Here is a 15,688-nt window from a genome sequence, read left to right on the forward strand (position 1 = left end):
CACAGCCACAGTTGACACATCATAATTAAGATAGATTTAAGAAAGTAGAACATACTTAAGAAGCTGACAAATATCTCGCTGCTAAAGTAATACTTCTAAGCCTACAGAAAAGCACCCTGGATGCAGAAATGAGCTGTCTTGCCAGGAACTTACTAGTGCACCTTATCCAAAAGATAATACAACTCCAGCTGCTGGCTGAAGTTTAGCAACACATGACAACTTTAATCCCATGACATTTCTGGTACCCTCAGTGCATCCTGCAGTGAGGAGCCTTTCCTCAAAGGTTTCCCATCAAAAGACTGAGCCTATCTGTGGGGCAAGTTTTGAGCCCAAGATGCCATGTTTGGAGTGACAGCTTCACATCTGATATCCTAACTTTGGCCAGTAAAGAGGCATACTTAATGAAAATGCAATCCTGAATGATCTTTAGAAAATAATTTTTATGTTTTTTTACATGTCTGATGGCAGGGTTTAATAAGGTCAGCTCTCAGGCTTCGTTATGCAAGTGTTACTTTTACCTATGATTTCACGGCATGCAATTCATCTAACCAGGTTGTTATAAAATTGTCTTCATGGAAGTAGTATGAATTCCTGATATGGTTAATAATAATGCATGCCACTAGATCTCTGTCTCAGTACCTCACGAGGACATATATCTCTTGATTAAAGAGCAGGAGTTAGGTGGGAAAAAGAAAAATGAATACAGATAACCAAAAAATGAATTTGTTTTCTTTTTTGCTATTATGTTTTTTATTTATACAACTGATCCAGAAGAAGCCAGCACCTGGAGTGGAAGTTATTTTTAAGGTCTTTCTAATTATAAAATACATTATTTTTAAAGGAGATCACAAACAAAATCAAGCTATCACTCATAGCTCACTGAGGTGCTGAGGTTTGAATCCCTTCCCAAGAAGGCTGCTTCCACTCTCTTTTTTCTTCACCGTCCATTTGCTGAGTGTTCACCCTTGAAAACAGGTAGAAAAAATTTGTGACCAACATCATCAGTTCCCTTAAACACATAACCTGGTGGTTCTTTGAACGAAGCCAGGCATCTAGCAGTGCCCTTTGGTGTGTAACTGGTAGCATAGGTGGTTTTTGCTTCTAGGGGAGTCCAAGGCCTGGGGCCTGGCCAGCGAGGCTTGCAGCTCTTTGTGATGGAGAGTGGATGAGGTTTGTAGTGGGTCTGAAAGGTGGTTGAGTAGTCTATGGGCTCTGCTGGGCAAGCTAGCTCAGGAGTAGGAATGATAGGTTTCATCCGCTTGCACCGCCAGGGCTTATAGTCTTCCTTCATGGTAGAAGAGCTGGTAAATGGTTCAGTACTTTTTTTAAATTGGACCAAAGACCTACACATCCTGGCTGGCTGGCCATTTGGATGTATATAATGTAACTGAGTAGTGGTGTGGAGGTCCATTTTCTCCACAGGAGGAACATATACAGCAGGTTTTTTGGTGAATACTGGAGGCAGTGGCCAAGTTCGGTATTTCTCCTGAAACTCTGTTGTAGAGGAAAATGGAAGATCATGATGAATCTTTGCCTGGTACGGTTTTGCCAGTTTGGCTGGCTGACCAGCCAGCCCCTTGTAAGATATTCTGTGGGTAGTGAGGCCATCGAATGGGACCTCACTGGCTTTGTATTTCTCATGTTTATGAATGTAGGGTTTCTTTAGAGGATGTAGCACATAATCCACTTTATAATTTGTTACAGTCTCAAAGGGATCCTTGCTTTTCTGGGCCAAATTCACAGGTTTGTAGCTTTTAGTGGCAACTGGCCCCCTGTAGAGATAGTCATCCTGGACACTGGTTCTGTAGTCAAACTTCTCTTCTGATGGGTGATAGGTATCATCTGGTCTGATCATCTCTCTCTTTGGTTCATTCCATAGCACATAGTCACCTGAAACATAAGAGGAATCCTATCTGAGAGCTGAATCAAAGCATAGATTCTTTGGCGAGTTTAGGCATAAGCTATATTATATTTTGATTATTACACTTGCTCCTTAAATATTTGTTGGTGTTGCTATGGTTGCCAAATCCTGTTGATAACCTATTGAAAGAGAGGCTATAGAAAAAATATTCTGCGAGAGAGCGCTAATCCCAGGAAATCTTAGCATCTATACCAAAAAGACATCAAATGTCATGAAAAGTTCTGCACTCACTCCCTATCTACAGAGATGATGAAATGCAATGTGGGGAGATCAGTTATACATTTGAAAATTAGCAGAGAAGATTTTTGTAGGTAGCTATGACTGAGTAAAATTATCTGTCTGCTGTTCCACCCCTGAAGACAGAGCTGCAGGACTGCTCTTGCTCTTTGTACCTTCTCCATGATGATGGTCCGCTTTCTTGGCTGTAAAGATAGGTTGTTGCCTGCCACTGGATGAGTTCAGTGTTTTGCAGCTCATCTTGGTGACAGTAAGCTGTACTACATGACATTTCCTCTACTCTTGGCTTTGCTCTCTGCCATGCTCCTGCCATCAGCACAAGAAAGAACCCAGAGAATATTTTTCATTTTTTTAATTATTAATAATATTATGACAGAGCCTGCTGACCAGGCTTGTGCTGATCTGAAGCATTGTTCACATCATGGAAGTGGTTCCCACTCCATTAATCTTACTATCTAAATACAGAACTAAGAAAACTCTGAGAAGCGTTTTCAAAACAGTCACATACTCCTTTCTCTGTACGGTAGTGCAGGACAGGAGGCAATAAGAGATTTGCACTCAGTCACACTAGAAGTCTATGGCAAGGCTGCCTAACTCTCAGACCAGTGCTGCAGCCACAAGCCCAACTTTTTTTCCTTCCTAGTAATCTTGTACAGCTTCCCCTAGAGACCATTATGGTTACTGGTAGGAAGTTGAAATGAAATAGTCTTGGAGCTAACCCAAGTCTTTCCCCCCCCCCCCCTTTACCCTCTGTTCAAACCACATTGAGAGTCATGAGGCAAATAAGCTTCCAGCTGACTCTGCTCAGAAAGGAAGTCTAGATTTCAAAGTACTAGAGAATAAATGATGCAATTAGGTATCAGGATATTTGAACTCTCCAATCCAAACAGTGTTATTCCTGTTGAATAGCTGTGGCTATAGTACTGCACGAACAAAATTATACATAGGATGTGTCCATTACAATATGAAGTTGACAAATAAAAATGTCATTTTTCCCCCCAATTAGATGTCCATTTAAAATCCCTCTGGTTTAAATCAAGTTCCTTTGATGGCACAAAGTGGCAGTGAAGCCGGGCCCACACAGCCAAAGACTTCTTTGCAAGGAGGCAGTAAGGAAGAAGAGGTCAGCAAGCCAAGGGGTAGGGTTCTGCATGATATGTTTAAAATCCTGACCCCACTGAAGTCAGTGTAAAATCTTCCAGCTCTGTTGGGGCCAACACTTTGATGTTGCACAAGGAAAAGGACTGCTTCTTGCGGATATGTGCACCTCAATGGAGTGCTGCCTTCATGCAGCTAGTTAGTTTAGTTAGTCAAGATCATGGTCTGCACCTGTGTACAGGACCACAGAATAGCTGGGATGATCTCTCTGGAGATCATCTAGTCCAACCCACCTGCTCAAACAGGTTCACCTAGAGTAAATTGCACAGGCTGGCGCAATTCTTCTCCGAAGATGAAGACTCTGGGCAACCTGTTCCAGTGTGTATCCACCCTCATAATAAATAAGTTTTGTCTTAAATTCAGACAAATTTTTCTGTGTTTCAGTTTGTGTGTGTTGCCTCTTATTGTGTCACTGGGCATCACTGAGAAAGGAGTCTGGCCCCATCCTCTCAACACCATCCCTTAAGGGATGTATTTGTATACATTGTTAAGATCCTTCCCTTTCCCTGGCTGAGCAGGCCCAGCTCTCTCTGTCTTTCCTTCAAAAACAGATACTCCAATCCCTTCATCATCTTTGTGGATTTTCAGATTCACTACAGTAGCTCCTTTTGTCTTGTACTGGGGAACCCAGAGCTGGACAAAATCCAGATGCAGCCTCATCAAGACTAAGTAGAAGCAGAGGATCACCTCCCTTGACCTGCTGGCAACACTCTTCTTAATGCTCCCCAGGATACCATTGGCCTTCTTGGCTACAAGGACACCTTGCTGGCCCATGTCTGACTTGTTTTCCACCAGCGCACTCAGGTCCTTCGCCACAAAGATGCTTTCTAGCAAGTCAATCTCCAGCCTGCGCTGGTGCGTGGGGTTATTTCTCCGTAGGTGCCGGGCTCTGCTCTTCCCTGTTGTTGATTTTCCTGAGGTTCCTCTCTGTCGATCTCTCCAGCCTGTTGAGGTCCCTCTCAATGGCAGCATGGTCTTCTGGTCTATCAGCCACTCCTCCCAGTTTGGTATCATCAGCAAACTTGCTGAGAGTGCACTCCGTCCCTTCATCCAGGTCACTGATAAAGAAGTGGAACAGTACTCAAGCTAGTGTTGGCCCCTGGGGGACACCACCAGTGACTGACCTCCATCTGAAATTTGCGCTTCTGGTCACAAGCCTTTGAACCTGGCAGCTCAGACAGTTTTCAATCAGAAGTGCTCATCTAGCCTGCACTTCACCAGCTTGCCTGTGAGGATGTTTCAGCAGACGGTGTCAAAAGCCTTGCTAGAGTTGAGATTAAACAGCACTCTGCTCTCCCCTCATCTACCCAGCCAGTCATTCCATCAAAGGAGGCGGCTCTCAGGTTGGTGAGGCATGATTTCCCCTTTGTGAATCCACGCTGACCACTCCTGATTACCTTCTCATCCTTCACACAGTTGGAAATGGCATCCAGGACGAGCTGCTCCATCACCTTTCCAGGGATGGGGGTGAGGCTGAGTGGCTTGTAGTTCCCTGGGTCCTCTTTCTTTCTGTTTTTGAAGACTGGAGTGACACTGGTTTTCTTCCAGTCCTTTGACACTTCTCCTGATCTCCATGACCTTTCAAAGATGATGGAGAGTGGTCTTAGGAGGACATTGGTCAGCTCCCACAGCACTTGTGGGTGCATCCCATCAGGGCCCATGCACTGGATATCCACTTTGCTAAAGTGATCCCTAGCTTGATCGTCCTCAACTGAGGGAAAGTCTTCCTTTCTCCGGACTTTCTCCCTGCTCTCCATAAACTGGGATTTCTGAGGCCAGCCTTGCCAGTAAAGGCTAAAGCAAAGAAGGCATTCAGAATCTTAGCCTTTTTCATATCATTTGTCACTGAGGACCCTGCCCCATTTAGCAGCAGGCCCACATTTGCTCTAGTCTCTCTTTCCTACTGATGTACTTACAGAAGTCCTGCTTGTTGCCCTTGCCTCAGAAGATCAAACTCCAGTTTGGCTTTCAGCTTCCTAGATCCATCCTTGCATGCTCAGAAAATGTCCCTATATTCCTTTCAGGTTAATTATTCCTGTTTCCATCTTCTATATAGTTCTCTTCCATGTTTGAGTTTTGCCCAGAGCTCCTTGTTTATCCATGCAGGTCTCTTGATGTTTGGAATGAACCACTGTTGAGTTTGGAGGTGTTCCTTGAATATTTCCTGCCCCCATCTTTTTTCTATGGCTGTGTCCCATGGGATTCTTTTAAATCTGAGCAGGCCAATGTCTTCTCTCCTGAAATCCGGTGTTGTGATCCCAACTTTTGCCCTGTTACTTCCTCAGTGTGTAGATATTCACTTGTTGCTATTCTTGCCACTGAAACCCTCAGGCCACATGCTGTGCTAGTGCATTTAACTCTCCTAGTTGCACACATTTCTGCTATGGGGAGTAGGAGTTGACCAGGCACTGTTGAGTTGATAAGATCCTGACCTCATGCCTGGGCCCTGGACAAATTTTCCAGTAGGTACATCATTTTCCTGGAAAGATGGTCCAGTAAGGTGGTCTAGGAGCATGCTCCAAGCAGAGATTCGTCCAGAGATCTGATATTTTACGTGCCAGTCAGGAGTTATCAAAAACATGTTAGGCTTCCTACTGTCCTTGCTGGTAAACTAGTCTATGCATTTTGAATATAACTACAGTTTTTGCAAAATATTCAGAATATGACAAGAAATTCCATCTGTCTTCAATTTTAAAAATTTACCAACTCCACAGATTTGGAGACCTCATAGGTATTACGAATTTATTTTACTTAGTGTAAGTCAGCAGTGCTTCTATCCCTTCAAAATACATTACAATTTTATTGTAACTCTAATTCTTCTGCCATAGATATTAATAGTTTCCCATGTAGCACAATCTTGGAAACATTAGGGGGTACAGGAGGGAACAGAAAATATGAACCATATGTTATTGGAGGGTTAAGAACATTTCACTATAACCAAGCAAGACAACACTAAAATTAGGCTACATACCTGCAGATGAGAAGCAGCAGGTAAGTGTAGTGGGGAGATTAGGATTTTGAAACCTCGATTCTTTTAGTTAAAAGAAAATTAGGTTGCCAAGTCTTCTGACATTAATTGTGGTATGCAATAGCATCATCTTAAACCTGCAGTGTAGTTTGGGACATAGTGTGTGTAGCAGGACGGAGTCTAACCATGCAGTATGAGAAGTAATTTAATGCCAAAGCAGCACTCGTTTCTGTGCTGTTTAAGTGTTTGAATTCTGCTTTATGAATTGAATAGGGTGTTACGAAACTGCACACTTTGAATGATAATCAGTAAAACCTAGCAATGGCTACAGAAGAGTACATTGAAAACTTACACTCTTGTGAACCTTGGCCTTTAAAGAGAAAATAACTCAATATGGAATTTGATCTTTGAGAGGTTATGTATGGAGATTTCCATCTGCAGCATTTTGAAAAATACTGTGAATTATAACCAAATGTGGTTGTGATATGTTTTGTTAGAACTCTTGAGTAGAAGTTAAGATGCTGAAAAAGACAAGATGTACATCTGGTTCAGATAGAGAAAATTTAAGTATATCTAAATGCAGAAGGAAAGATCCTCTGCCTGTGCAAAGCAGTTTTTCTTTATTAGCTTCAGTGAAGTTATTCCAATGAATACCATCTGTTGACATAGCCTATGCAAAACGGTGTTCAAATTTGCATAAATATGGGTAGTTTGCACCTGAGGGTCACAATCTTCACAACTCAAGTCATTCTAAATGGGCAGTGTTCCCTGTACTCTTAACGCAAAAATTCCAGTTTATGCCATTGCAAACAGCAACTGTATTAAAGTTTACTTTCGATCATTTCAACTGGGTAATCTTAACATTGCATTCAGACACTTCCTTTATTATTTTGAGTTTAAAGAAGAAATTGTTTCTGTACATTGGACAAATGTCAATGCCAGCATCAATCATAAGCTTTTGTATTTACCCAGCATAATATAAAAAAGTGTTAAAAATTATTTAAAATAATACAGAAATGCTAGCTATCTGCTAAACAACATTATCTAGCTAGAAGCAATGTTAAAAAAAGGTAGGCAAAAATCCTCTGATTTTCTGTTTAGGACTAACTACCCAAAACTAGTAATTTTATGTGTCTGTATGACTGCAAGATTTGTCCCAGTGCATGCGAAGGAGAAGTTATGTTGAAGGAGATGGTGGAACATAGTCCCCACAAAGCCAAATCACCTAAAACAAACTACTGCTATAGTAGTAATTGACTATAGAGAAATAAGAGCACAATTAGATCCACAGCTCATGTGTTTTTTCCAGGGGGAGAGCCTGGTACTTCTAGATGTCCATAATTTCCAGGTATGTGTCTTGCACACCCACAGATTAACTCTACAGCATGCTCAAAACTGGCCCTGTACTTCATGATTTGATGTACATACACAGAAGGCATAATAATCACACACTTTTTAATCTGTCTTTTTTGAAAGTAAGGCTACCAGTGAATCCTAAAAAAGCTGCAAGGGCACATACCTTTGTAAGTGGTCCGTGTGTCCATTTTGTCATTGTAGGTGTGTTGGTTCTCACGGGGGAGACATGGAGGTACTTGACAGACAGGATAGGGGTTGTAATCTTGTCTATACGTGGAGGTCAAATCCATACTCTCATCACTCTTAACAATCTTTTCAGGTGGTTTGAATTTTGGTGGGAACACTTCGTGAGCTATGTAATCTCTCCTGCAAACAATAATACCGTATTTAAAATAAAAGATGTAAAATATGTCTTTTATCTTAAAGAAAAGATTATGTTCCTTTTCCTGGACACACAAAGAAATAAACATTTTTCTTTACCTCTACAGTCTAGGAAAGTTTGGATAGGATACAAACATTTATTGAAACCCACAAGCCTTTTGCTTTTGAAGAAGAGACTTGCACAGCTCTGGACAACCTCAGACAGGCCAGGTTTCCCCTTCTCTCCACACAAAGCTATCTCTGTTCTATAGTAAAGTTACACCAGGGAACACAACTCCTTTCAAAAGTCCAATAATTATAGCAGGCTTTTCATAATGAATGGAAAACAAATGAGAGAGGGAATGATAGACTTAGACAATGCAATGTAGAGCAACTCAGCCAAGGATGGGGAGATACCAACAAAACAGTTTATACCACAACACTACATGAGGAAAGAAACACGAATGCAGCCAGAAAGTCAGCTTCTTCTCATATAGCACTCTAAGTAGTGTTACTTAACTCCAACAAAACATTACCAAAATAAGATGAAGAAGAAAATAATATCACCATGCAACATTCACTAACTTGAACTTATTTCACTTCCAGATTCCTTGGCCCAGGGCAGAGAGTCTGCTGCCTGGCACCAGCAGACTCAGTCCCTAATGTTAGAGTGCTTTCCACTCGGCGAGCTGATCTCTGCAGCACTGGCAGCTGGCCAGGAGAAACCATCAGATATTAACCATCAGCTATTCCAATATTAACATGATATCTTGCACCTGGAGTGATGCTGGGTGGGCAACAGACTCAAGCCTTTGACTTTGGTGTAATACATCTGTGTTTTAGTAAATAAACAAGGTTCTCAAACTCCTATGTGTGGAGCAGAAGGGAGGAACATTAACGTTGCAAAGTACTGGGTAGAGGAGTAAAAAAGAGAGATGCAGAAGTAAAAATAAAAATAGAATCATCAAAAAAATGCTTGTAGTCATATATTCTAGCTGCCTGGCACCCTTTTGTCAACAACGGATAGCTTTGCCTAACAATAAAGTTTAGTTTTTAAGAGGGGCTGGGAAAAGGCAAGCAGGAATACAACAGGCCTGCAGCACCCTGCATGTAGCAAGGAAGGTTCAGTGGCAGAAAGGGCTTTTCCCAGGACTGATGGTATACTGCACAATCCCGTATCTTAAACAGTTGAGCCAGAGATATATAACAGATCATAGCCAGGCAATTCTTCACCGGTATGTCCAAGGATTTTCTTGCAGTGGGAGCACCCTCTCGTACTCTGGCCATTGCAATACAGCAGAACTTGCTGTCGTGATAATGGGATAGATTGATCTACTGGTAAATTAGTACAACCTGCCTCCAAGATACCACGAAAAATAGTCATGTCTGTATCTCCTGGACTTCATCAAGGAGGTTTCTTGCTGCATTATGCAAGGAGGACTGTTGCATAAGACTCATGACATAGTCACCACAGTTACTCTTTCTTACTCCATTCTGTTAATTCATTTAGTCTGAGGAGAGTTTAATTACACAGAAGGAGAGCTTTAAGCTCTCTTTAGCAGGTTAATTCACTTTTTCACTGGGCCTTGGCACTTTCATATTGCATTTTTTTTCTTACCATAGTTCCTTGAAAAGAGCAGTGAGACTTGCAATCTATTGGCTAGCTTTTCAAGTCTGATACTTTCTCATCTTATAAAGGTAGTTAAGTGTTAGAAATAGTTGGAGCGTATGCTCTGAAAAAGCACATTTAAGTAGTTCCTGTGCTTTTCTGCCGGTCTAATTTTTGGAAGTTGTACTATACTCCAGGAGTAGTAGTTACTCTGGGGATCATTAGCCTTGTCTGAGAAAGGATCATTTTGCTGTTTGAATAGGAAGTTTCTAAGGACTTCTTGATGGGCCTCATGCTTGCTGCCCATCCTCACTTTCCTGAATATCATGCAAATGAGACCAGGAATTAGTAATAGGCAGATACAAAGACACAGATACAATATCTTTGTGGCTGCTTCAGCTCATACAAGAGATGGAAGACATATGTAGAAACCAAGTCTCTTAAAAGTTTCTTTGAAGCCCACTGGGCCTTGCAGTAGCTGCTGAAATCTCCTGCATAGGCAGAGGCATCCCAAATGTAAGGAGGAGTTAGGTATTTCAGCAACATTTGTGAGTTGGACTGACAACTCTTAAGAAGTGCACTCACACTCCCTTTTCCAGACAACACTGTTCACCACACTCACACCCTTGGAAATCAGTCTTTCAGATCACGCTGTACACAGTGCCATGCAAAACACAGAACATCGACAAAAACCCTTCAAATATCATCCATATTTTCTCAGACAACGTTTCTACTGATTTCCCAGAAACCTACCCAAAGCAGGAAATGAATTAATGCCAAGATCATTACATGCTACCATGGCCCTTGTATTCTCTGAGAAGACAACGCCTCCACCTCCAGGAAGCCGAAGAAAAATAACTGCTTGCCTCCACTATAATAACTGGCCTCAGACTCTACTGTCCTTCATCACTCCCTTGGTGAGTGTCTGTACAACCCCAGCATTTTTCTCTTCAGGCTACCCTTGTGAAAACAATGATTTTACTCCTCTCCATCACCCATCTCTCACACACACATTTTCTAGCTCACAGTCCTCACTCTCTTTCACTCCTTTTCATACTTCACTGTGGAGATGCCTTCCATGGGTGTCTGCGGCATCCTGTATTCTTCCTTGGGCTTGAATGAGTCTCTGGGGTGAGAGCTAGGATAAAGGGGGTATTTCTCCATGTACTCTGACAGAAAGCATGGCTTCTCATGGGTCCTGGAAGGCAGTGGTGGACAATGGTGGCATCTGCAAAGGAAAAAACATAGGAGTTGGAGGGTCGCAGGTCTTTAAGACAACTGAGTAAAAATACCCAATTGTCTAATTCAACTGCAGGATGCAACTACAAAAGAGCAGATAAGTGAGCATTGCAATGACTGCTACGCCCTTGATTATCTAAAGTGCAGAAGTACAACCTGTATAAAGAACTGGCTTTTTCTGCCTACTACCATAGCTTGCAGGCATGATAGCCAGTGAGGTCAATATAAAACAGCCTTAGAAAAGCAAGTTTGCCCATGTGAAGAAAAAAGCATGTTGGTCTGAGGTGTATTGTGCTGGACTGGAAACTCCATTTCATACATTTTTCTTCAGGTTCTCACAAATTCATTATCCAGAATTCCCCACACATGAAGCAGTTATTGACAAGTGAGCAAAAGGCTTACAGGTTGGGATTTTCTATTCATTCATACTTGTGTAGCACTGCTCTGACTTTAAATGGCCGTATAAGTGCTGGACAATAAAGACATGAACCGTAATGGTGTAAGTGTACTCCCACCAAAATCAGTGGCACTTGTTTTGAGATCAGCAGGAAGAATGCCAAAGCTGCATCTCCCATAAAAGGCCGAGCATCCATGGTGAGTGCAGATATCTGTAACTTGATAAATACAAAAAAAAAAAAAAAAAAAAAAAAAAAAAAAAAAAAAAAAAAAGCTTTTTAAGGTTTTCCTTATGATCAAGCTTCTAAACATCTGAAGAATCCCTCTGAAGATTTAAAAAAATAGCTCAATAGTAACATGACTTTTTGTTTGTCATTTATTGTTCTTTTAATATTTTATAGAATCTTTTAAGAAAAAGACACCTCTCTGGTGAGCAAAAGCCTTGTTATAAAATTAGCTCCACTGGCTTCAGTAGAGCAACATGCATATGTACCAGCCAAGGTCTTTGCTCCAGTAAGAGGGCACATCTGCAAGGGGCAGCCCTAGCTGCAGCATGTTTTGAGATGTCGGGACCAGGAAAGGAGGCTGCCATTTGAGTGAACCAGAAGAAAGGAGAATGATAGGATCTGTACCTTTGGCCATTGAACATTTTCGAGAGGATGGTTTCGAGAATGCTGAAAAGTTAACTTTTTACCTCCCCAAATAGCTACGTAAGTTGTTGATCACCTGGGCTTACTTTCAAGGCATGGTTGTTTGTGCCAGCTGCAGTTTCTAAAACTATGTGAGTGTAAGGATGTTGGTTCTGGAACAGTCTGATATGAAGTCAGATGATGACTATCGAATGTGATACTTCTGATTGTGGTACTAACCTATGGAGCTGTATATATTATGCACACCTGTGTGCTTTGCCAGGAGAGGACCAATTTCTACCCTTACGTGCAGCGGCTTATGTAAATCGAATAGCTCTTACGGAAGTGTTACTCTAGAGTGGCACTTTCCAAGCAACAATAAGAACAGCATTCTCCTACCTATCTGTGGACTTAAGCTGATATAGATCATAAGTAGTCTGTGATCAGTTGACATTGTAAACAATCAACACCTCAGTATGGACCCTGAGGTGATACAGGAAGTTAAAAATTCTTAAACATGGTATTGATTTGTAAAAGCTTCATCTTTAAAAGTTAAACAAAGCAAAAGCAAAATCTCATCCTTTGTATTTTGATTACAGTAAGTCATAGATGACATGGACGTTATCAAAAAATGTAATCACTTCAGGGGGGCTTGGCAAACTTCTGAATTCATATTGTCTGTAAATCTGAAGGACTGCTAGCTATTCAAAAGTCTCTTCTCCATCACAATGCATGACCTGCAAGATATCTGGTATTATCCAGAAGAAATGGGACAGAAGATAGGTGTTTGATTTTCTTAATAAATGTAAGAAGGATGTTCATAATTTTTTTTTCACATTGCTTATTGTCTCCACCACTTCCTGTAGTAGGTTCCCATACAGCAAGTCCTTTAAGCCATGCAGAACTCTCTAATATGATAGCTGGACTATTGTTGGCATTTTTAGCCTAGACATGATGTTGCCCTGTATGTAAAACCTGAAATGCCTTTCAGAGATTTTTTTAAGGCTGAAACAACAGAGTTATGCTTCATTGTTAAAGCAGAGACAATCTCATTATTCAGTTCTGATCACTATTATCAGTTATGGATGCTATTTTAAGAGTCAAAATTGGCTGTCATCAAGGTGCCACAGTGCTGGACACTTTTCCAACACGCAGAAAATCACTCTGGCCACATGAAGACCAAGGGTCAATCCATTCCTCTAAGCACAGATCTCCAGCACTGTCAAGGATATCCTAGGTTGTGTGAGGTATCCACAGCTGGCTGACAGAAATGATAGGACTTAAAATAGCTCCATGTCCTGCAAAAGGACTCTGAAGTCAGAATATCCTAGAGAAAATTGAATGCCTACAGTGAGACAATGGAATCCCATCCATATAAAGTAAATATTTTAGGTATGATTAAACTGAATGTTATATCTGCCTATTATGTGCAGATGTCTCTGACACCCTACAGTGCCTCAGATGGTACCAGACTTCTGTGGATAGACAGTGGAGTCAAGCCCAGTCTACGCAATAGTGACCCAAAAAAAGAGATTGTATTAATGCAGATAAGTGAGATGATTGCCACACAGATTTAGAATAACTGTTCTGAGAAACCTCACTAGTAAACTTAATAGTATTTCTCCAAACACTTTAAGTGGTTAACTGAGAGCAGGGGGGTTTTTTGTTTGTTTGTTTGTTTGTTTTTATGAGTTCAGTGGCTTAGTTGTGTCTTCAAGCCAAGGGTGGAGAAAATTTTTTGATTATTTATACATTAGCAGTTAGAGTAGCCTAACAGGAGCAGAAACAGTACACAGGGCCCAGCAGCCACAGTGGGCACATTTTGGCATGGGCTTACTTTAGACCAGCTCTAGTCTGATCCTCTGTCAGAGGAGTTTGAGCCCATCTTTCTGTCTGGAAACAATCCTCGGTGCTGCAAGACTTCTCCACGATGTGCACCAGCACGAGGACAATGAGGACAAGCAGACTTATCTCAGAAGTTCACACCTGGCTGGAACTAGATTCACCTACTTAGATTCACCCACTATCGATAATCTCCTCCTGCTGACCTCAGCATGTACTTTTCCACATTCTGGTCTCATTTGGTCAAAAAATGGCTTTGGATCTCGCCCTCAGATTTCTGCCCAGAGATATAACAATCTATACCACTTCCTCATCTAATTCAAACTTGATGAAATTAACGTGAAGTCTGCTGATTAACTACTTCAGGATCTGGTCCACAGGAATTGCAGAGAAAAGAGGCCTCTGTTTTTATGCTTCATACATCATTCCTGCCAAATTAAGACTGTTCCCTACAGGTCATATGTTTTCCAGTGTTTTATTGAGTCCAAATTGAATTACTCAGTTGAAAGTGCATCTGTACTTAATGAAGTCACTATTAAATCGAATATTGGGCTATCTGTAGATGTCTGATTATCTAGATTTGTACGGAGAGCCACAAGGTTACATGTATTTCTACTGAATTATTTTCCAAACTAGCACAAGAATGGAGGAAAAGCCTAGAACGCACAAATAAAATTCAGCATATTTTTGACAAACCAATTTTGCACTCTTATTATAAATCCTTCTCTGAAATCATAGGTCAGCAGGATGCCTCTAAGTCCTAGTAGACTCATTTTTGCCTTAGAGAATTTTGGAGTTTGGACTTATGGAGCAAGGCACACCATCCCTGTCAGTTACAATGCTTGAAGAACAGGATTCCTGATGAACATCTCAAAAAACAGTCTAAGGGAGTCTGGACAGAGTACTATTGTATGCCCCCACTCTTTTAGGAATCATGCAGAATTCCAGCTTTCGTATCTCTTGAGGAGACACAACCAAAGGAATGAAGAAAAGATTAACCGACTTGCTCTTGTTGGCCCATGAGACCTTGCTGGAACAGGTTTTGTGGAGAGGAGACAAAAGCCTTCCAAGCACAGGCTGCACCAACCCTTTCTGGCCATATTTGTGATCTTACAGCATTCCTGTAAATTCCTCCCTCATCCTCCAAGGGAAAATGATCCACCTGTTTACCTTCAAACCTGCTGGGCTTTGCTCAGTCATTAAGTGCACTTTCTTCCCCCTGCTGTCTTGAGTCCTATGACAGGGCAAGCTCCTCCTAAGTTTGGCTTTGAAGTGTGTCCATGGGGCCTCATATCAGCCTTTCATGATAAAATTGAGCCCTGACTAGTGGCAAGAACAGTTACACTTCCTCACAGTCCTGCAAACGCTATGGATATTTACAGTGACCAGAGAATGTGTTTCCCAAAAAGGGAATAGCTGACAAGGAGTAAATGAACACCACCTCATTAATGGCATCAGGCAGCATCTGTCCCAGCTCAGCAACCCGCACGAGTGTGCAGGAGTCCCCTCACAAGGTGGGTTTCCAAAGCAGCCAGCACAGAGGGCTGGTGCAGCTCCATCAGCATGAGGAGGACGGGCAGCCCTCCTGATGACCACACCGGAGCGACACCTTGCAGAACCTGCCTTTTCCCTCTTGCAGACGTGTAATATTGCTAGGGAGCATGAAAGCTAGGAGACCCCTCAGGAGCCCAGGATGGCAAAACCTGAGTCTGGTGCAGATAGCTGTGGCTTCAGGCTGCAAGGTTCAGGGTGCTTGGACAAAGCTAAGCCTTCGGCAGGGGCACACAACCTGGCAATACAAATGGTGTCACACTCGAGCTGTTCTTGCCCTCTTAATGTGCATGTCTCTGCTTGCTCTTGGCTAAGTGTACCTTTTCTATTGTGTTTCAGAGCACAAACCAAAACCAGATTGAGATGTTTCAGAGTTAGTTCTTGAGTAAAGCACTTTCCCAGAAATAAATCTTTCGTGGCAG

General features: G+C 41.8%; 1 protein-coding gene across 1 annotated transcript; it reads right to left on the reverse strand.

Annotated features, from left to right (window-relative positions):
• Window positions 1-937: 937 nt before the first annotated feature.
• SAXO1 (stabilizer of axonemal microtubules 1) lies at window positions 938-10,830 on the reverse strand. Its single transcript, XM_062599773.1, has 3 exons — window positions 10,667-10,830; window positions 7,804-8,006; window positions 938-1,890 (listed from the first exon to the last, which is right to left on the reverse strand). The coding sequence occupies exons 1-3, from the start codon at window positions 10,771-10,773 to the stop codon at window positions 938-940; spliced, it is 1,263 nt and encodes a 420-aa protein (XP_062455757.1). The 5' UTR covers window positions 10,774-10,830.
• Window positions 10,831-15,688: the final 4,858 nt, after the last annotated feature.

This window comes from Rhea pennata, chromosome Z (genome assembly GCF_028389875.1).
Source record: "Rhea pennata isolate bPtePen1 chromosome Z, bPtePen1.pri, whole genome shotgun sequence".
Classification (NCBI taxonomy): Eukaryota; Metazoa; Chordata; class Aves; order Rheiformes; family Rheidae; genus Rhea; species Rhea pennata.

Excerpts from the sequence above, each read along its gene's own strand:
- SAXO1 (XM_062599773.1), bottom strand. The coding sequence starts at position 10,773 with ATGGAGAAATACCCCCTTTATCCTAGCTCTCACCCCAGAGACTCATTC. Across the intron at positions 8,007-10,666 it reads GAAGGCATCTCCACAGTGAA|GAGAGATTACATAGCTCACG; the intron begins GTATGAAAAGGA and ends TATTGTTTGCAG. Across the intron at positions 1,891-7,803 it reads CACACGGACCACTTACAAAG|GTGACTATGTGCTATGGAAT; the intron begins GTATGTGCCCTT and ends CTTATGTTTCAG.